Source organism: Octopus sinensis, linkage group LG14, assembly GCF_006345805.1.
Source record: "Octopus sinensis linkage group LG14, ASM634580v1, whole genome shotgun sequence".
NCBI classification, from domain to species: domain Eukaryota; kingdom Metazoa; phylum Mollusca; class Cephalopoda; order Octopoda; family Octopodidae; genus Octopus; species Octopus sinensis.
Genome location: NC_043010.1, coordinates 42,663,727 through 42,686,398, shown reverse-complemented (window position 1 = coordinate 42,686,398; position 22,672 = coordinate 42,663,727). Strand labels below are relative to the sequence as shown.

Here is a 22,672-nt window from a genome sequence, read left to right as displayed (position 1 = left end):
TATACTCCTTTTTGCCATTTGAAAACCAATTCTCCCATTCAGCATGAAGGGCTTTCTTGAAAGGACCAATAACTGATACATCTAATGGCTACAAGTAAGATGTTTTAGGAGGTATAAGTTTGACTTAAGTTAGGCGGTATAAGTTTGAAAATTGCATTCCTACGTTTGAGCACTTGTATGAGCTCTGTTTTCTTGTGCACTGAGCATGAGTAGCACTGAATTTTGAGCATGGAATAGTTGTGCTGTTCACTGCCCAAACACTTTGTCAGCCCACAGCTGCATTGATCTCCTGTTGGAGACTGTTAAGTAAATATTCTTTGGGACCTTGATTTTAGGCACGTTTTTCAATTCTTTAACCCTTTTGTTACCAACCCGGCTGAAACTGGCTCTGACTCCGAGTATAAATGTCTTGTTTTTATAAGTTTTGAATTAAAATCTTCCACCAAACCTTAGCCACAATTTATGCTCCTAACACTAGCTGAATGATAACTAAGTTATTTTATTAAATTCTTTGTTATATTTAAAATAATTGAAAGAAACACAAAGCATCTCAAAATAAATACAGTAAAAAAGGGTTAAGGATAATCATTGTTTTCAACACCTCTCCTGCAGCATTAATACAACACAGCAGTAAAACGAGCTTTGGTAGCACCACAGTGGCTAGCATCTACATTTTTATTGTCAACAAAGTCTATGGTTGTTGAACTCTACATGTCAACGTTGTTTTAGGTATTTCATCCATATTATAAATCTGGTCAGCATCCTTATCTGCTGTTAATACTGGAATGCTATCTAGATAGTCACTGGTGATTTGTACCTTTTCTCCAAGTGTTTTATTGTCTGCTTGACCAACATGTGTAATCTTTCTCACAGTCAGTTTATTCTGTTTCATGAAATTGAAAATTCATTTATCAGAACATCTAAAGCTGTTCATTTCAATTCCACAATTCCAAACCTTTTTACCAATTCAAAAGCATATTTCTGTAAACGATGATAATTTACAATTATATTGTTTGCATGCTGAACAACAATCCACTGTAAGAGTTCAAGCTCTAGATCCCTATGTACTGGTCCTCTACCTCCACCAATTGATCTGTGCCTCCTCTTGTCTGATATATTAATTAACTCAGTTTCTTTTGTGCACCATTCTCTCAATTGTTTTCTATCGATACCTAAGTCTCTTGACGCAGCAGATAAATTGCCAGAATGTTCTTTCACTCGTTTAATAGCACTCAATTTTTCACTAATGGTAAATTATCGCTGAACACATTTTGATAGATTATCTTTCGACTCTGTTATTGGGAATAAAAATCCTTTGAATTTATTTACAGATGTATTTACTCTGCCAAAACTTACTGTACAATAACGTAGTGAAGCTTGCAATGAGATAATTACTAATGACACATGTAAGGGACATTAACAGCAAAGCAGTGGTTATTCCCTGGAGATCAGCGTTCAATTAGAACTTGTGTCACAAATTGAGATATTCAAGGTAAATCAGATCACAGAGCAATGACAACAAATATAATCGGATCAGACAAGTGGCATGGTGCAGCTGACAAACTATCAGATAGCAGTAAACAATCAAAAGGTGTTACGTTACTCCTCCGACGAAATAAGGCTAGTGCTGAACAGAGCAAATGAATGTCTAAACTGAATGCAAACAAGAACACTAACTCTGTTTCAACTTTTAACCCTTCACTTTTAGCCCTCCACTGTGCAAGACCACCACAGTCAACAGACACGGGCTGGCCTCTCCTAATGCTTGTATAGTTGTCACGCTAATATTTTTACTAAATATTGGGAGCCTGTTGCATCATAATAAAAGCAAAATTTCTTTCCTGAGAGACCTTGCTGCATGCAATCAAGCCTTATGCATAGAGGATGCAGAAGTACACATACCAAAATATGCCATACTGCAAACAGACAAAAGGGAAAGGAGCCATGGTGGAGTTGCTGTATACATCCATGATGACCTCACACCCCAGGTCTTACTGTCATATTTAAATTCGGTATGTGCACAACCTCACCAATGCCCTATTCATGGAGCAAGCTGTACTCAGACTAACTAGGGTGAATAACATTCTGGATCTTTGCTTCACAAACAATATGGACATCATTCATGATGTGAAAGTGATGCCAACATTAGTCTTGGATCACAACATAATAGAGCTGTATGTTTGGGCTGAAAGTAACCAGAGACATACAGCCTAAAGGAAGCACCCGAAATCTCTCCAATTTGAACTTCCACAAAGCAGACTGGAAATCGATCCAAAAATGGATCCAAACTCAAAGGCCTTCTTTCATCATGCGAAAGAAACAGCCTCAGTACACTGCAAGATAGGACCCCTCTTCCAAAAGGATGGTTTCCTCACAGACAGTCCAACTAGGATCAGTGAGGTACTAAATGACCAGTTCAAAAGTGTCTTTACCACCCTGTTGGAACACAGACAAGTGAACGAACCAGTGGACTTCTTTGCTGCCTCACCTATAACCAACGAAGCAGTTACGATGGAATACATTGACATTAGTAAAGAAGTTATACTACTAGCCATAGATGAAGTGGACACAAACTCAACTGCTGGTCCTGATAGTTTCCCAGCAATCTTCGTCAAATCGTGTAAGCATACCCTGGCAAAACCCCTCCAGATTCTCTTCCAGAGCTTTCTTGCAATTGCAGACTGCTAAGCAAGTCGAAGGAGGGAATAATATGCCCAATCCATAAAGAGGGGAGCAGAGCAGATGCCAAAAACTATAGGCCTATCTTTCTGACTTCACACATCAGCAAAATCATATTTTATATATATATATATATATATATATATATATATAGGAGCACTCCATCAGTTACGCTGAAGAGGGTTCCAGCTGATATGATCAATGGAACAGCTTGCTCATGAAATTAATGTGCAAGTGGCTGAGCATTCCACAGACACATGTACACATAACATAATTCGCAAGGAGATTCAGCATGACACAGTGTGACAAGGCTGGCCCTTTTTTGAAATACAGGTACTACTCATTTTTGCCAGCTGAGTGGACTTGGAGCAACGTGAAATAAAGTGTCTTGCTCAAGGACACAATGTGATACCGGGAATCAAACTCACAACCTTACGATCGTGAGCCGAATACCCTAACCACTAAGCCATATATATATAACAAGATATATATATATTTATGCCCCTTTATTTGACTACTTTCCTTAGTCATTGTACGTGATCACCATAAACTTTAAGCTTATATAAAAATATCATTATTGTTATACGTTTATATATTGGCTAAACTGGCAAAATGACCATTCTGAAATACAACAATAATTATTGTTATATATATATATATATATATATATATATATATATATCATCATTATCGTTTAACGTCTGCTTTCCATGCTAGCATGGGTTGGACGATTTGACTGTGGGCTGGCAAACCAGATGGCTGCACCAGGCTCCAATCTTGATTTGGCAGAGTTGCTGTATTGTTTGCTGTTAACTAAAACTTTTTCTTTGCTAAGTTTATATTTATATCTCTTGATTCTCAGCACTGCTTTTATGTTGTCAGCTTTTCCACTAATTGTTTGCCTGACTCAGCTATGAGAACTATGTTGTCAGAATACAGGGTTCCCATGGACAGTTTAATCTTGAACCACTGTTACAGTCTGGTGAACTGTAATAAACAACAGGGGTTGAAAATTGAACGCTTTTGGATCTTTACTAACATGCAAAATTTCTTACTGAATGTGTTGCTAACCCTCATCTTGTTCACGTTACCCCTTTACATGGCTTGCACAACTCTCAAGCTATTCATCTACTCCTAGCTTTGTTAACATACACTCAACTATGGAGAGTGGCCTTTCCTAGGTTCACATGCTCAGTATAGTGGTTCTCTCTTTGCAAAGAATGTTTATAGTTGTCTCTCTAAGAAGAGGCTATCAGTGGATTCCTCTCCTGGCACAAACTTAAACTGCTTCTCATTTAAGCTAATTCTCTTTCTAATTAGCTCTACTGTAACCCTTTCTGCTATTTTCATAACTTTGAAATCGAAATCGCTCAAAAATCAATGGAAATTGTAGTTGTGATACCAGTGCCGGTGGCACGTAAAAGAACCATCTGAACATGGCCGTTGCCAGCGCTGCCCTGACTGGCCTCCGTGCCGGTGGCACGTAAAAAGCACCAACCGATCGTGGCCGTTGCCAGCCTCGCCTGGCACGTAAAAAGCACCCACTACACTCACGGAGTGGTTGGCGTTAGGAAGGGCATCCAGCTGTAAAAACACTGCCAGATCAGACTGGGCCTGGTGCAGCCTCCTGGCTTCCCAGACCCCAGTCGAACCGTCCAACCCATGCTAGCATGGAAAGCGGACGTTAAACGATGATGATGATGATGATGAGTTCATCAGTTTAATGCTTTCTTCTCTCTAAGGCATCTAGCAGTTGACAATGATATTACCACACCAGCTATTGGCAATGACATTTCCTTGTCATATTTGATTGAGTGTTCAAGCAACTAGTGCACATTCTACTTTGCCTGATGTTTTCAGCATCTCAGTGAGTCTCCCGAATTATCCAGCTACTTTCTCTGCCTTCATAATCTCGATGGAAATTTTCACCTGATTGCTGTGTAGTTGTTTATCAGCTGTTCTTTCTTGGAGTAGTCCTTGTCTCTCCTATGCATTTTCTTCATTCAACAACCTCTCTCTTAACTCCCGTTTTGCATTAGCCTCACTGTAATTCTTTTAACTACTTTTGCTAGTGTGTCAGACATAAGGTTACTGAAAGAAAATTTGTGTATTTGATGGCAAAAAAATGTCAAATTATGTTGGAGGAAGGAGCCTGTGAAATTGGAAGATGGAAGAAGACTTAGAAGGGACTGAAGCATTTTGATATTAGAATGTTGGATTTCACGAAAGATATGATGCAGGGACAATAACAAGCAGAGAGATGTTGTATTCAAACTGTTTCACTCCAGTCCATGCCAGCATGGAAAGGTGGTCACAGAAATGATGATAATGAAAAGTAGCTTATAACTAAAATGATTTTCTTATTTTTTCCATAATTAAATTACGAGTTTAGTATAAATGTGTTTGATTTTTAAAAAATCTTTAATGCAAAGATTGTCTTTAAAATCTGTAAATTCACATTGTTTTAAATTATTCATGCATTATCTTGTAGCTTCAAGAGTTTGATGATATGATTATTTATTTTTAGAATGACATTGTAGGCTAGGTGTGAAAAGCCTGATCTAGTCCATTTGAACATAAAACAGGTAGGATATTTGGCTTGGATATGGCTGGTTTAAATGCTAAATTCATCATTTTATTACTTTTTTCACTGGTTTCATTCATTGGACAGTTTGTGGATGCTGGGGCTTTGCCATCAGGGGTTTAAACAATCATACCAACCAATACTTATTTCACTGATCTCTGTTTGTCAAACTATAGGTTACATAAACATGTACCCAGTTTTTAGGCCAGATAACACACATGCACACACTATTTTTCAGATGTTAAGGTGTGATATGAGGGAAATTTGGTTGCTCTTTCTAGTAGTTTGATCGAGTGAAGTTTCTGTTAACCATATTCTCATATTTTTTGCAGTGAAATATTCACTTTACTTGAAATTCAAATTACAATGAAAGTAAACAAGCAAAGTTTGCTTTAGAAGCGCTGAGATGTATTGAAAGATAAGGAAATAATTTTATTCTCAACTGCAGGATAACGCTAATAATATCGTATGAACAGGATAAACTACCCATATATTGCAGAAAAATGTGTTGGCTCACTGACACATTTTTCTGCAAAATATGGGTAGTTTATCATGTTCATGTGATATTATTAGCATTATCCTGCAATTATTTCCTTATTCACTTTATTTTTCAATGACTTCTACAAATGATGGTCTTTGCTAAAGATTCACTCTTTGTGTACTAATACAATTAATCATTCCGTTCTAAATACCAGTAAAGGAACCACTGCATAGATATTTACTGTGCTAGAAATTACAGCAAATTTTTTCTTAAATCACACCAAATTACAGCAAATTTTTTCTTAAATCACACCATACCATCTTAAAAAAGAAGAATGCATTGAATTAATGTCCACCTAAAAAAATAGAACATTGATGACCAGATGACTTTCCTCAGTTTACAATAATAACATTCCTTTCTATATTTCCTTAACCCTTTAACATTTAAACCAACCATATCAGGATTAAATAGTTTGCCTGTTTTATGTTCAAAATGGCCAGATTTGGCCTTTCACACCTATCCTACAATACTTACTTACTTGTACTTGTGGTGACATTCACCCTGGGTGGGTTGAGTTGGCTTCTTCTACTCATGGAAGAAGTTTCGTGGGAATATGTGGATTTCACAAGCAATCCCCAACAATCCCGCATGTGGAGACATCCTGTTTGCCGCAGATTGTCCGCAGACGCAGGGACAGAACGACTGAGGAGCAGCCGGTTGCCGAAGCAGACACTCCAAGGATTTTCACCGAGGAGCCCCGTCTGCCAGGTTGTGGCCCTAATACCATTCAGTGTCAGACCAATCTACCTTTGGTGGCCCTACCAAGAACCGAAGTTCCCGACGGCATAGCTCTGACACTACCCGTTGCCAGCGTCCCCACCACGGTGAGGAGGGGATGGACTATCCTACAATGTCATTCTAAAAACAAACAATCATTAAAATCTTGAAGCTATGAGATTAATGCGTGGTTAATTCAAAACAATATGAATAAATATTATATTTGATGGAGTAACATCATCATCCTAAAGACAAGACAAATGTACACGTAGACAGGTAAAAGAAAAACAAAAGAGAAACATGCTGGGTATGAGACGTGCTTAGGCCAGTGTCAACTTGAACAGATGACACACATGCACACACTATTTTTCAGATGTTAAAGTGTGATATGAGGGAAATTTGGTTGCTCTTTCTAGTAGTTTGATCGACCACTTTGGCTTGTTATCAACAAGAGTGAAGTTTCTGTTAACCATATTCTCATATTTTTTGCAGTGAAATATTCACTGGCCATTTTTGGGGGCTGCTGATTTCACACTAACATATTTGACAGACATTTTAACCCTTTCGTTATCAACCCAGCTGGAACCGACTCTGGCTCTGTAGTGCAAATGTCTTGTTTCCATAAGTTTTGAATTAAAATCTTCCATCAAACCTTAGTCACAATTTATGTTTCTAACATTTTACTACTGAATGCTAATGGGTTAATAATATTGAGTTCTAAATTTCCATGGAAATTTATTGATATTTAGAACTTTTCAAGTAACTTGAATTAGTGGATAGAGTAAAAATGTTTTTATAGCATCTTGATAAAGCATAGATATGGGTACAAACCAGAGAAGGGGTCTCTACATTGTTGTTCAATCTGCTATAAATAGTTGCCAAATATCCCTCAGATTACACTTTATCATTTTATATCTTGACACTATCTGATGTTGACCTTTACACTCCTAAAAATTGTGATGGGCTTGGCTAAAATGGAAGTCTCATAAATATTTGTTTACATTAGAATTGTTATTTTTAGGTAAATAAGAGCATTGAAAGTAAGGTCAGGATTAAATGATATTAAAAAAAATCTGTGTTTTGAAAATGGAATTCGCAGAAATTATGTAAATGAGCTTGCTTTCATTGTTAAGAACTAAAATAGAAGTTTTACATTTAGAAGAAAAAGGTTGTCAGTTAATATAATCAAAAATACATCTTTGATATTTGATATTTGATATTTGAGACATAGGTGTGAATGAAAACATTGTGTAACCAAACTCAATGATGTGCAGTCTGTACTTACCTCCCTTTACATTCTGACTTCAAATTCTCCTTAACGCAAATTTGCCTTCTACCCTTTTAGAGTCGTCCATACTAATATTGATTAAATTTCCCCAAATTTGTGACTTTTACCAGAGTTAAATATAAAGTATATAAGATTGCCATGTAGTAATTTACATAATTTCTGCGAATTCCACTTTCAAAACACAGATTTTTCTTAATATTATTTAATCCTGACCTTACTTTCAATGCTCTTATTTACCAAAAATTACAATTCTAATGTAAACAAATATAACTAAAGAACGGTAACTAAAGAATGGTAAACTCTGAGTACTTCTGTGTATCTGAAGTAACATCTTCTATAGTGGCAAGTTACATATATTAATGTCTGGAGTATGTTAAACTTTGGTTGTATGAGGTCTATATAAAACGCTGTGACAATAAAATAAAGGCAATAATTTAAAATTTAGTGTTCTTTTACTTGTTTCAGTCATTTGACCGCGGCCATGCTGGAGCACCGCCCTTTAGTCGAGTAAATTGACCCCAGGACTTTTTCTTTGTAAGCCTAGTACTTATTCTGTCAGTCTCTTTTGCTGAACCGTTAAGTTACGGGGGACATAAACACACCACCATCGGATGTCAAGCAATGGTGGGGGGACAAACACAGACACACAAACATATACACACATACATATATATACATATATACGACGGGCTTCTTCCAGTTTCTGTCTACCAGATCCACTCACAAGGCTTTGGTCAGCCCGAGGCTATAGTAGAAGACACTTACCCAAGGTGCCACGCAGTGGGACTGAACCTGGAACCATGTGGTTGGTAAGCAAGCTACTTACCACACAGCCACAAATTAATTATTGTATAAAGACTGCAGGAGAGAGAGACAGTAATGTATACTCTACAGAGAAGGAAATTCATCATCATCATCATCATCATCATCGTTTAACGTCCGTTCTCCATGCTAGCATGGGTTAGATGGTTCGACCGGGGATCTGGGAAGCCAGAAGGCTGCACCAGGCTCCAGTCTTATCTGGCAATGTTTCTACGGCTGGATGCCCTTCCTAACGCCAACCACTCCATGAGTGTAGTGGGTGCTTTTTACGTGCCACCTGCACAGGTGCCAGGCGAGGCTGGCAATGGCCACAATCAATGATTACTGTTTTAAATTATTATTTATTTGTTTTAATGCAATATTTTCATAAATGTTTGTGTAATTCTTAAAATCAAGTGTATATTTAAATACAAAGCAATATTAATTGATATTTCTTTCTATTTTTCACAGGTTTCTTTTCTTTGTTCTTCAACTTTGGAACCGAAGATGTGAGAAGAGCCTAATGATTGCAGTTGATTTTACAAACAGTTATAAGTTGGGGTTTCCAAATTTCCTATGGTGTCTTTTCACTGTTTAACGATGGATTATAACATTTTTAACACCCGTTTGACCTCATGTCAGAGAACAGTATAACATTGTTCTACCATTTTGTTATGTCAAATGATGAGATTTTGAAACAACTCATTTAAATAATGAAGTATTTCAATAACTGTTGATGAAAATATTCTCTTTATCTTTAATCACTTCGGCTGATTTGCCAGATAAGAGAAGTACCAATTTTTTTATGAACAATTTTTTTTCTTTTCCAACCTTTTTCCTCAGTAGTGCACAAACATGACTATCTGACCAATTTCTTTCGGAATAGGATTTTATATTTTTATCTTTGTAAAAGTAAACCTACTTCTTGTTATTTTATTAGGCAACTTGCATTTATGTTTTGTTGCCTTGCTAACTGTTCTGAAACCAATATTATGCACTAAAAAGAGGAGGCTCACTTTTCAATTTAGATAATGTACTATATTAAGTATTTAAAATTTTTAACTTTAAGGATATTTTATTGACCTCATATTGTATATATATATATATATAAACGTATATATATATATATATACATATATATGTATATATAGATATTTATATATATATACATATATATATGTGTGTGCGTATGTATATCAAAATAGATTTGGAAGTCTTAATCACCACACAAAATGTATGCATTTCAACCGTTATATGCAATGGGGAATCCTCAGTTCAATTTTACCCCTCCTACGTCTGCAACTCCAGGGTTACCAACGATGCCGCCAAATGGCCAGCATCTCCATACCAACCATCTGCATCATCATTCAATGAAACGCTCATCTGGAATGAGCACCTGTTGTGGCAGCAGTAGTAGTAGCAGTGGTGGACAGAATCCTTCAACTTTGCATAATCAGACGTCTGATCAACCAACAATATCTTCACCACCTCCCTCATCTTCAGCGGCATCGCCACCCATAAAATCTAGTACTCCATCAACCAGCTCTATTTCATCACCAACAACTACAACCACTTCGTCAGTGGAGCAAAGAAGTGGGACAGGAATTACTAGTCATTCCCATTCTCATCACTATAACACTACCACCGGGAGTGGCACCAGTGGTGGCGGTGGTTGTGGTGGTGGCGGCGGTGGCGGCGGTGGCGGTGGTGGTGGCAGTGGTGGTGGTAGCAGTACTACTAAACCTTACAAATGTCAAGTCTGCCGGAAGGGTTTTGCACGAAGGTCAACGTTCAACAGTCATGAGCGAACAAGGGATTCAGAAAAACACTTTAACTGTGCATATTGTTCAAAAGCATTTCCAAAACGAGATCGTTTGCGATCGCATGAACTCACACATACGGGCATCCGCCCTTTTGCCTGTCCAGATTGTCCACGTGCTTTCAGCCAGAGGACTTCGCTTGACAACCATCGTCGCACACATACTGGAGAGAAACCCTTTATCTGTTTCTATTGTTCAAAGGCGTTTGCCCAGCGGGCTAACTTAGACAATCACAAGAGAATTCATACTGGGGAACGTCCGTTTTGTTGTTTTTTTTGTGGAAAATGCTTCTCTCAGCGTGCAACCTTAATGAATCATGAACGAACCCATTTTACAAATAAGTTTAATAACCATCAGAGTAATGGTATCATTGCTAATAACAACAATGAGGATAATGCCAGCGAAAACGGCAACAATGGAAGTAACAGCAGCACTCCCGCAATGCCGTTCTTTCCTGGTCCAGACATGGTTGTGTTTCCTCCGAGGCCTGGACTCACAATGAACAACAGCAATATTTCACCTGAACAATGTGCTACATCACCATCATCACAGCATCGAGTTCAGTCAGCAGGTTCTACCTCAACAAAGCCATCAGCAGATCCATCATCGTCACCATCGTCATCGGCAACTCCAAATAATTCATCTCATCTAGGCTCTGGCAAGGCGTCTTTTGGCAGTTTCTCTTCTCATCATCTGAACAATGAGCAGAGATCTAGATCTGACAACCAGAACAATGATCGGTCTTCTTCATCATCAACACCAACCGGAACTTCTGGTGGTCCAACTGTACCATTTAGTTTTAACTCTAACGCTATGTTCTCACGACGTATGAACATGAACCACTTGGGTTCTAATCATTGTATTGGCAACAATATTATAGATCCTATTGAACAGCGTATTCATGCACGCAGTCTAAAAACATTTGATTGCTCAATATGCAGCAAAGCTTTCTCTCAGAAAGCAAGTCTTGACAATCATCTGCGCACCCACACAGGTGTTAAGCCGTTTACCTGTAGCTTCTGTTGTAAAGCTTTCACTCAAAGAGCCAGCTTGGATAACCATCGCCGTATTCATACCGGCGAGAAGCCGTTTAACTGTGACATCTGTCAGCGTGCATTTTCTCAGCGAGCAACCCTAAAAAATCACGAAAAGACCCACACAGGTTCCTCATCACGAGCATTTTCTAATCGTAGCAGTGTTGGTGGTAGTGACACTGAAGGCGGTGGAAGCAGCGGTGGTGGACGAAGTGGACGAAATCGAGGAGGAAGTGGCAGCGGCAGTGGGGGGAGCACGAGTACCCCAACGGAAACGTTTTCTACTACAGGAAGTAGGCATCATTTATCAAGGAATGAATCTAAGGCTAATGGTAGTAGCAGTTCTGCTGGCAATGCTACATCTACTAGCGGAGGTGGTAGTAGTGGCAGTGGTAACAGCAGTGGCCGTGCTGGTAGTGGCAGTAGTAGTAATAATACTGGTAGTAGTAACAACAATAATAATAATAGTAATGCAGGTAGTGGAAACAGTAGCAATCATCATTCAAGTAGTGACCATACTGGCAGTGGTGCTGTCAGCAGTTCTGGCCATGGACACCATCAACAACAGCATCATCATTCAAGCCATCAACCACCACCATTGGAAAGTAATACGACCAGTAATAATAGCAACAGCAACAACACTAACCCACACCATCAGCAGCAGCATCCTCACCATCATCCACCACCGCACCATAGTAACAGCCACCAACATCCTAGCCATCATCATCACCACCATCATCAACACCAACAAGCCCCTCCACCACAACCACATCCACCACCACCTCCACAGCAGCAGCATCATCACCATCACCCACACAGTAGCCATCACCATCATCGAGATTCACAACCCCTAACCCTCAAGCAACAATCATCAAGTATTATTTCAAAGTGGGTGTCATCGACTTGCCTACAGCAGCGCGGAAGCAGCAATGGTATTGATAGTAATTTTGGTTGGCCGGCGACACCACTGGCTCCGAGGTGGAGCACAGGCTGGGCTGATGCACCCAATGCAAATCCTTGTGGAGTACTTCACAACAAACAACGGGATTTAAGCTAAGAGAATTTGAATTAAACTGTATGTATACAATCTGTATACAAAGCAAAACACACACTCTCTCTCTCTTTCTCTATCACATACACCACAAGTACACCTGTTTGTGTGTAAATATGAAAAAGTATGTGTGTGTGTATGTTTGTGTGGGTGTATGTGTATGAGTGTGTATACAGAAATATACATATGTAGTATATTATATTTAATTAATTCTATGCTAAAACTAAATTGTCTACTAATCGTTTTTTAAAGACTAAAATAGCCAAGTACTTTTAATGTATTTAAAGAGGTGTATATGCATACAGTGAATTAAAAAATATAGTTAAGACCATCAAACACTTGTATGATGCTGTGCATTCATCATTACTAATCACTCGTGGTAAACTTCACATATATCATTCAAACATTCTTGTACATATACAAATAATAACATATATGTGTGTATATATTTATAATAGTATAGACATTTTTATGTACACACATACACATGCGCACATGCATTCAGAAGAACAATGTATGTTTGTATATGTATATACACCAAAATATCAATATGAATATGTGCTCATATTTGTATGTGATAGTGTGTGCTTGCTTTCACAATGCATTGATACACGCGTGCATGCACACACACACACACACACACACACACTTACGCACACACGAAAAAATATAGTCATGGAATCACACACATTACAAAATTTCAATCGTGTTTTACACTGACAAATATTTCGCTTATACATTTGAACATATATATGTAAAACTCATAGAGTTTGAAATGTTTGAAATATAAAAAAAAACAAAAACCTTCATGATAAACACACATACAAGCACACTAACGTATCCACCCACACAATAAAAATGTGATTTTAATTTCAACCAGATTCATTTGCTTGATTTTCCTTCCTATTGTGCTTCTATACCTATGTATGATTTCATTGTAATGTATATGTATATACTTAAATGAATATGTAAAATCATGGTTTATAAATAAATTGTTGATGTATATAAAAGTATGTAATAATGTCTTTGTGTTCACATTATAATCATGTGCATATGATGTGATGTCTCTTTGTATGGTGAGTGCATATACAAGTCCATATGTGTGTGTGCTTTTGTGTGAATGGTATCATCATCATTTAGCACGTCGGACGAAATTCGTGACCGTATTTCGTCTGCCGTTACGTTCTGAGTTCAAATTCCGCCGAGGTCGACTTAACCTTTCATCCTTTCGGGGTCGATAAATTAAGTACCAGTTGCGCACTGGAGTCGATGTAATCGACTTAATACCTATGTCTGTTCTTGTTTGTCCCCTCTGTGTTTAGCCCCTTGTGGGTAGTAAAGAAATAGGTATCATCATCATTTAATGTCCCTTGTCCATGGGTTGGATGGTTTGACCACGGTTGGCAAGCTGTACTCTAGTTTGATTTGGCATGGTTTCTATATATATATATATATATATATATATATACTAGCATTATTACCCGGCGTTGCCGGGTCATAGTGCTAGTTTGGTATATATTTGTTAAATTAAAAATTTGGGGTAATAAAACATACAATGACATATTACAAAGCTGAATTAAAATTCCAGAGAAAAATACATAGAAGATAAATATACACACTTACAAAAATACATAAAAGTTCATCTTCGGGCCGTTTCAGAGATGCGCCAATTAATATAAAACATATCATATATTTAAAATCGACACTCCCTTCATCAGGACGTTTTTTTCACACAACACATAGTACACAGAAACAAATGCACAATTACATACCGGCTACATGTGAAAGACCAGACATTACGTACTCCCCCAAATTCTCATAGATACTGAATGCTACTTTATAAGCATATAATTCAATCTAGCAGATCTGGACTAATTCACTTCTGCACTCAATTGAATTTTTAATCTTTTAATTTCTCCCATTCATGCAAAGTCACATATTCGAGTTCAAGTCCTTTTATACATTTTATGCCAATTGCTATTTTTTCTTTTAATTACCATACTTTAGTTTTATTTTAATTACAACTTACTATATTTACTATATTTAATTCAATTGTTATTACCTCTAACTTTTATTGCTATTTTTATTTCTAAATTTCTTATGGAATTTCGAGTAGTTCTTATGCGTACAATATATTTTTATATGATGTTTATATATTTATATATTACTATATAGTTCTAAACGTCGGGCTTTATATCTGTTCTGTATATATAAATGAATATATGAATATATGTATGTGTTTGATCTTTCTGTGGATTTTGTAGTGCTCTTGTAGTTGCTGCTCGCATTGCCTCCCCTCAGATTAAAAATTGTATACAGCTCATTTGAGCATTACTATTCCAGTCTGTTATATATTTTGAGCGTTGTTGTCACTAACGATCTCAGGATATAACTTTATATTTTGTAATATATATATATATACATCCATATACATACAATAGAGAGATGTTTTTGTTTCACTTTTAACATGTAATACTGAAATAGTGGAGAAGATATGATATTGCTGTGGGCTCGCCCTAGGCAAGAAGTTGAACATTTTTTTTGCCCATGAAGCTACATGGACCCTAAGTAAGGCATGTATAAAATTTGAATGAAATTGGTTGTGTAGTTCTCAAGTTTTAGGGAATCATAGTGGAGACGACATGATATTGCTGTGGGCTCGCCCTAGGCAAAAAGTTAAAATTTTTTTTGCCGATGACACTCCCTGGACCCTAAGTAAGCCATTGTAAAATTTGAATGAAATTGGTTGTGTAGTTCTCAAGTTTTAGGGAAACACACAGACAGACACATTCTCAGTTTTATATATATAAAGATATATGCCCTTGCTAATGCAACCTCTCCAAAAGTAAAATGGGTGCTTTTTATGTGCCACTGGCATGGGTACTATTTGCATGACACCAGTGTCTGGCCATGACTATGATTTCACTTGGTTTGATGGGGCTTCTTTAGCATGGAATAACGCCATAGGTCTTCGTCATTTGTATATGTGTTTATATTTGTATCCATCCATTTCTTTCTCTTTCTATCTATCTATCTATCTATCTATCTATCTATCTATCTATCTATCTATCTATCTGTCTGTCTGTCTGTCTGTCTGTCTGTCTGTCTATCTATCTATCTATCTATCTATCTATCTATATATTTATATATATATATTTATATATGTATTTATATATATACTAGCATTATGACCCGTTGTTGACGGGTCTTAGTGCTAGTGCATGTATATATGTGTATATATATGTGTACATATTACATGTACATCTATATATATACATCTACACATAAAATACAAAATACAAAGTTATATCTTGTTATCTCTTGTGATAACAATACTCAAAATATATAACAGACTGGAATTGTAGGCCCGTCTCTTGTAATTTCGATCAATTGTATCTTGTCCTCCCTCTTGTATAGAAGTGTGGCTACAATCCAGCCTACCTCTACTTCTGGGGGGACATTTTAAATTTTAATCTGAGACATCCTACATCCCAGATATAAAGGTAAAAATAAAATATTTCCACTTTGCAAGGTTCGAGTCGAGTACTAACTTGCAAGCTCCGTTGACTCGAAGCTTGCTTCTATTGTGATGAATTTACCGCCTCTGGTTAGATACTTGATATCTTTCATAGTTGCACCAAGACACTTTTCGATGGTGCTTTCCTCCAGGTGTTCAAATCTTTTTTTCTCTACATTGTATACTTTATAGACAATAGTCTTTTCTTTAATTTAATTTTTCATTTTGTTTGGTGGTGTTATCCTAGATTCACCATCTTTGTCAGTGATCAATCCGAAATAGGTTTTTATTTCTTCCATTTTAATTTTAATGAGTTCGCGCCTGCCGACGGCTGCAGCGAAATTCATTTTTAGACTTTCTTCTATCGAAGGCATTTTAACAAAAATGCTTCCGTATAAACAGTGAAAATATTGTCAAAATTGAATTGTGTCCCCAAACAGGGACACAATTCAATTTTTAAACAAAAACCAAAGCTCCTTCTCCCAAAGGGGGAGGGTTACGTTATACAATTATTTAACAAATGCAACACAACAATGTTTCCCTTTCGAGGAACCAACAAATGTGATAACAATAGTTAAACAATAATAATAATATCAACAGACCTTATGGTGAATCAAAAAGCAGTATGCAGTTGAAACTATAGTCCTTTATGTATAAGAAATAAACCAACAGCAGTACTCAGTAGAAGCGGCTGTTCGAGAAAACAGACATTACATACAGCCAAACTTCATATAGATACTTAATGCTAGCTAATTAGCAGATAATCTAATGTAAAAGCTGTGGTAAAAGCTTTCAGATAGGGACTGTCGAACTCTTACCTGAATTTTTTGAAATGATCACAAAAGTACTGCTTCCAAAATTACTGCAAAGCTTAAAGACCACCTCGAGAACCTAGTTTCCACAAAAATTGTACACTCGGAGTTGCACAAAGCTGGATTTCACAGTAGGGCTGCAATCAAAAAACTTCTACTTTCAAAGATAAACATTTCAAAGCATTTAGAGTGGAGTAAAAACCTACAGAATTGGTCCCTAGAGCAGTTGAAGAATGTTATTTTCTCAGACAAGTCATGCTTTACTTTATTTCTGTAAGCTGAGTATACATGTGGAGACAGCCAAAAGAAGCATTTGACCCAGACTGCCTTCTTCCAACTATTAAACATGGAGGAGGATCTGTGATCTGGGGGGGCTATATCTTGGAAATCTGCCAGCCCAATGGTTTCCCTTCATGGCAGAATTAATAGTCAGGACAATTTAAGCATTCTATCTGATCAAATTCATCCTATGGTTGCAGAACTGTTTCTAGAGGGAAATGCAATCTTTCAGGATGATAATGCACCAATTCACAGTTAAAGTTGTTTCTGAATGGCACGAGGAATATTCTAGTGAAGTTGAACATCTTATCTAGCCACCACAGTCCCCAGATCTCAATATTATTGAACATTTATGGTGCATTTTGGAAAAAAAAGTAAGGAGTTGATATCCTCCACCATCATCACTACAAGAACTGGAGACTGCTTTAGCTGAAGAATGGACAAAAATTCCTTTGGAAACAATTCAAACTTTGTACAAGTCCATACCTCATAGAATTCAAGCTGTAATTACTGCCAAAGGCAGTCCTCCTCCATATTAAAATAAATTTGTTTGAAATTTTAAGGTGTTTCCATTATTTTGTCCAACCCCTGTATGTATGTGAGTATTGTATGTATATATGTACGCTTAAATATATATATATAAGAAATTAAAAAAGGAAAATACACACACTTTACATAGTTTTAATATAATTTGTAATATATCAACAGGTTTCACTTTCGCTATTCATGATATTATGGTTTACTTATTTGAATATGTATTTTCTTAAGAAGAAATTTTTGTTCATGTGTGTGATGATATTTACGAGTGAATGACTCCACAAGTAGAAAAGTAAAGGGAAGTAAATGGTTATTGTTGTGGGCAAGAGAGATAACTGTTGAGCTTTCGGTAAGGGGAATATATATATATATATACACACAAAAAAAGTTTCGGAAAACTTGTTTCATGAGGGCATTTATGTACAGTGATGTAATCATGAATTGAAATATGTAAAAAGATAAAAGTTGGTTATGTGTTCATATTAAGATGTGTTCTGTATTTTTCAATGAAAAAAGTTTATTTATACTTTCTTGTGGAGAAATTGTGTCTTTGCACTGGTAGAAGGGGAAGACTCTGAAATTTGGTTTGATGTTATCTGTACATTTTTCTTTATGTTCACTGAAAGGAATTTGCCTGTATTACGGGAAACAGATTTGCTCTTTATGTAGAGTGGTTCTCTGCCTCAAGGTCATACTTGTCTGTCCAATATAGTTGTGTCTGCACCCCGAGCAGGTTATTACATAAATTAGGTTCTCAGAGGCACAAGTGAAACTAGTTTTAATTGGTACCATGTATATTTAAGAGTCCCTTACAGCATGAGGCATTGATGTGTAGTAATAGCCCTTAATATAATGAATATATATATATATTATATATATACACACACATATATATAAGTGCAGTTATGGTTATGTGATTAAGAAGTTTGCTCCACAACCATGTAATTTTGGTACACAGAAACTAGGAAGCCCACCAAAGAAGACTGGCCATTGACCAAACATGCAACTTACTCTTCTCTCTGATTTAGAGTGATACAACTAGACGTCATTGTCATCATAAGCATTGCTGGAGGAGATAAAGCATTGAGACACTGCAAGGCATCTGGCTTGAACTTTTAACAGTTCTGCTAATCCACGACTATGATGTTTTTTTTTTTTCGTTTAACCAGCTCAAAACAAAAGAATAAAAGGTAAAGTTGACTTTGGCAGGATTTGAACTTGAAACATAGAGAGCTGGAATAAATGCTGTAAGGGATCCTATCCAAGGCTCCAACACAAAGTTTAGATCACTGCTAGCACACAAAAGGGATAGGTCTGTTAATTAATGAAGGGATTTTTACTGGATCAACATAAAATATTTTGTGTATCTATATTAAGTTTGTTAATATCAAGAGAAGAGGAATTGAATTTTGATAATTTATATTTTGCTGAGATTAAGCGAAATTTCTTTATTTAATCTAATCAATAATAAGTAAATGTATGCAGGTGCACTGCTTGTAAGTACACTCTACGTTTTGTTGATGTCTGCTGCAACATTGGTATTTGTCTCTTATGAAGAAAATCATCATCATCATCATCACCATCATCATCAATGCAGGAGACAGCACATTCTCCTTATCCGCTTCTCCTCCTTAGGTGTCTGTCACCTATGAACAATTCTCTTCCATGACTCTCTTTTACTCTTTTATTTGTTTCAGTCCTTTGACTGTGGCCATGCTGGAGCACCGCCTTTAGTTGAGCAAATCGACCCCAGGACTTATTCTTTGTAAGCCCAGTACTTATTCTATCGTTCTCTTTTGCCGAACCGCTAAGTGACGGGGACGTAAACACACCAGCATCGGTTGTCAAGCAATGCTAGGGGGACAAAGACAGACAAACAAACACATACACACACACACACACACATATATATATATATATATACACATATATACGACAGGCTTCTTTCAGTTTCCGTCTACCAAATCCACTCACAAGGCATTGGTCAGCCCGGGGCTATAGCAGAAGACACTTGCCCAAGATGCCACGCAGTGGGACTGAACCCGGAACCATGTGGCTGGTTAGCAAGCTACTTACCACACAGTCACACTGCTGTATTTTTATTATTTTGTTTTTGCTGGATGTTCGGCATTGTTAATGTTTAGTTTCTTTAGATATTTTTTTTATTGTTTTCAGCCATTTTTTGGACAGAGATATGTAAATTGTTTGCATGGCACCCTTGAATGATCAGTTTGATTCACATGGCCCCGCCAGCACAATTGTTGTTTCTTAATTTGGAAACAGTCAGCTTCTAAAACCATGTTCATTAAGTGTGATCATTCTGTAGACTATTAATCTATTATATTTTCAGTATTCAGCAAATGTACACCATTTAAATGACTACCAACAATTAATTTCCAAATTGCTCTTGTGTAATGACCATGGCATCATACCATACAACAACACAAGAAGTACATCTCACTGTTTCCAAACACTCCAGTGAAGGAGGCCAAAAGCTAAAGACGTTGAACCAATTCTATATTTCATATCTAACGAAGCAGCAAAGTTTTTCTCTTTGACACATGATCCAAGGTATTTAAATACTGTAATATGTTCTAACTCTACTTAACATTGATTAAAGTATCATCCATACCAAGTATTTTAATTTTATCAACATTGATACTAAGACTAAATTATGAAGTTATACTTTCAATATTTTAGAGCTGCTATCATTGTACACATAGTTATGTGGTAGTCAACAAACAGATTCAATGTTTTTGCTGGTTCTTTATAACTTCTACAAGATAACAAACTACATATATTTTTATCAGTGCAAATATGTGAGAGGAAGTCAAAAATTATCTGCACTTTCACCATAACCTATCTTTATTATTGTCACACTGCCTTCTGTGCATGTGTGCTTACAGTTGGTACTATTGTGGTCATGTGGTCAAAGTTTGAGCCTGATTGTGCCATTTTTCTTTCTGGCTTTACAGTGTAAGCATGGCCACTCCACTAGCAATGTCCACCAAAGAAGAACAAAGAGCAGTGATCCGATTTTTCTAGAAAAGGAGTGTATGATCAACAGTGCAAGATACAGTGCTTTGCTGGTCAACAAACTGAAGCCAACAATTTGCACCAACTGCTGAAGCCTATTGTCGAAGAAAGTTTTGATGTTGCATGACAATGCATGTCCACACATGGCGATCCAGGCTGTTGAACCATTAACCAAGTGGGTTTTGAGGTGCCGAAACACCCTGCCTACAACCAGATCTTTCCCCTTCTGACTATCATGCCTTTGGACTGCTCAAAGATGGTTTACGAAGTTATTGATTTCCTATGGATGAAGATGAGAAGGAAGTGGTGCATAAATGGTTGCACGACCAATTGAAAACCTTCTTGGAGAGAATACCCAAGCTTGTGGACTGCTGGACCAAATGCATCAAAAAAGGAGGAGACTATATAAAAAAATGACGTACTTCTTTATCCCCTGCTTTTGTGTAAATACATTAAAAAAACAAGAGTGTGTATAATTTTTGACTCTCCCTCATATATAAATATATGGGAGCAAGCATGTGTGCTTAAGAAGGTCATTTCTCCATCGTGTGGTTTCAGGTTCAGTTCCACAATCTGGCACATTAGGCAAGTATCTTCTACTGTAACCCTGATCTGACAAAAGCTTTGTGAGTGTATTTGGTAGATGGACAAGGAGTGGGATGGGCAAAATTAGCAACTGGGGTCAAATGTGTAATTTCTGATTTCCTGTTATTTTCTCCCTACTAGTTTGAAATACATTGCAAATATTGCATCAATATTTTGTATTGTTGTATCATCTCTGGGAGTGAAAATTGGTCAGCATTGTTGTTATTGTTGAAGTTAGAGAGTTTGAAGCATAGTCAGATGACAGGTACTTTTTTTTCAAGAATTTAAAAAAAAATTTGATCCAATTGAAAATGAGGTTGCTAATAAAATATTTGGATAATTTTTGGAGTTAACAATCAATATTCTTTTCTCTGTTGGATTCCAAGTCAATTTTTTCCCACACTAATATCTTATTTGATAATATTCACACACACACACTCACACACACACACACACACATGCATGTATGCACACACACATACACAAACGCGCACACACACACACACACACACCACAAGGTGTGTTGTATTGAACTTTATTTTTTTCTGCCCAAACTAATGTTACATGGGCAAAATCTCTTGGGTTAAAGGTGACGTTACCCTTCATGCGCATGCGTGAAAATTTTCGTGCTGGTAGGCTGTGCCAGTTCCCAGCTGTTACATCTGGAATACAGAGATGTAGTGCATGCTCATTGAATTTTCGTTTTCACCGAATGCATCAAGCAGAGATATAGCATCAAGTTTTGATGCCATATACTCAAGCTCAAACCATCCAGAAGTTTCAGCAGGCCTTTGGTGCTGATGCCATGGGAAAAAAATTTAAATGAAGAAGTGATATAACTGCTTCAAACATAGCTGCACCCCAGTGGAGAGTGAGGCATGCTCAGGTGAGCCATCCACAAACTGAAATGAGGAGCCAATTGAGAAGGTTCAGCGAACAGCCATAGAAGACCATTATGTAACGATCAAGGAAATTGCTCAAGAAGTGGGAATAAGCACAGGATCAGTGCATTCCATTTTAGTGGCGGATTTGAGCATGAGGAGAGAGCTGGAAAAATTTGTCCCCATGGTTCTGGCAGAATAGCAAAAGCAACTCTGCATGGAAATCACCCAGGACATGCTGGACAGTATAATTCACAACCCAGACTTCATGAAGATGATCATTACTAGTGAGTGACAGTGGTTTGTAGTCTCTGCTCGATACGTTTGGTCATCTTGCATGCAAATAGAATTTCAGTGAGCACGCATTACATGTCTGTACTATAGGAGTAACAGCTGGGATCTCATGTAGCCTATGGACATGAAAATTTTCACTCATGCACAGGAAAAAGGGCATCCCCTCCCACCCAAAGAATTTTGTCTACATGACACTAATTCTGGCAGGTAAAAATT

The 22,672-nt window shown here is 37.1% G+C and overlaps 1 protein-coding gene across 5 annotated transcripts in view; it reads left to right on the top strand.

Moving 5' to 3' along the window:
* The window catches only part of LOC115219496 (zinc finger protein 135-like), a 26,642-nt gene extending 13,114 nt beyond the window's left edge, over positions 1-13,528 (top strand). Inside the window, exons 3-6 of one of the 5 annotated variants that reach the window (XM_036508908.1) lie at positions 5,207-5,264; positions 9,082-9,715; positions 9,770-10,272; positions 10,330-13,528. In XM_036508908.1, coding sequence (XP_036364801.1) covers positions 9,843-10,272; positions 10,330-12,521 — 2,622 coding nt within the window. In that variant the 5' untranslated portion in view covers positions 5,207-5,264; positions 9,082-9,715; positions 9,770-9,842 and the 3' untranslated portion in view covers positions 12,522-13,528. Of the gene's footprint in view, positions 1-4,421; positions 4,547-5,206; positions 5,265-9,081; positions 9,716-9,750; positions 10,273-10,312 lie in introns of those variants that run through there. The other 4 variants (XM_036508909.1, XM_036508907.1, XM_036508906.1 and 1 more) reach the window with 4 other exon arrangements.
* The last annotated feature ends 9,144 nt before the right edge of the window (positions 13,529-22,672 follow it).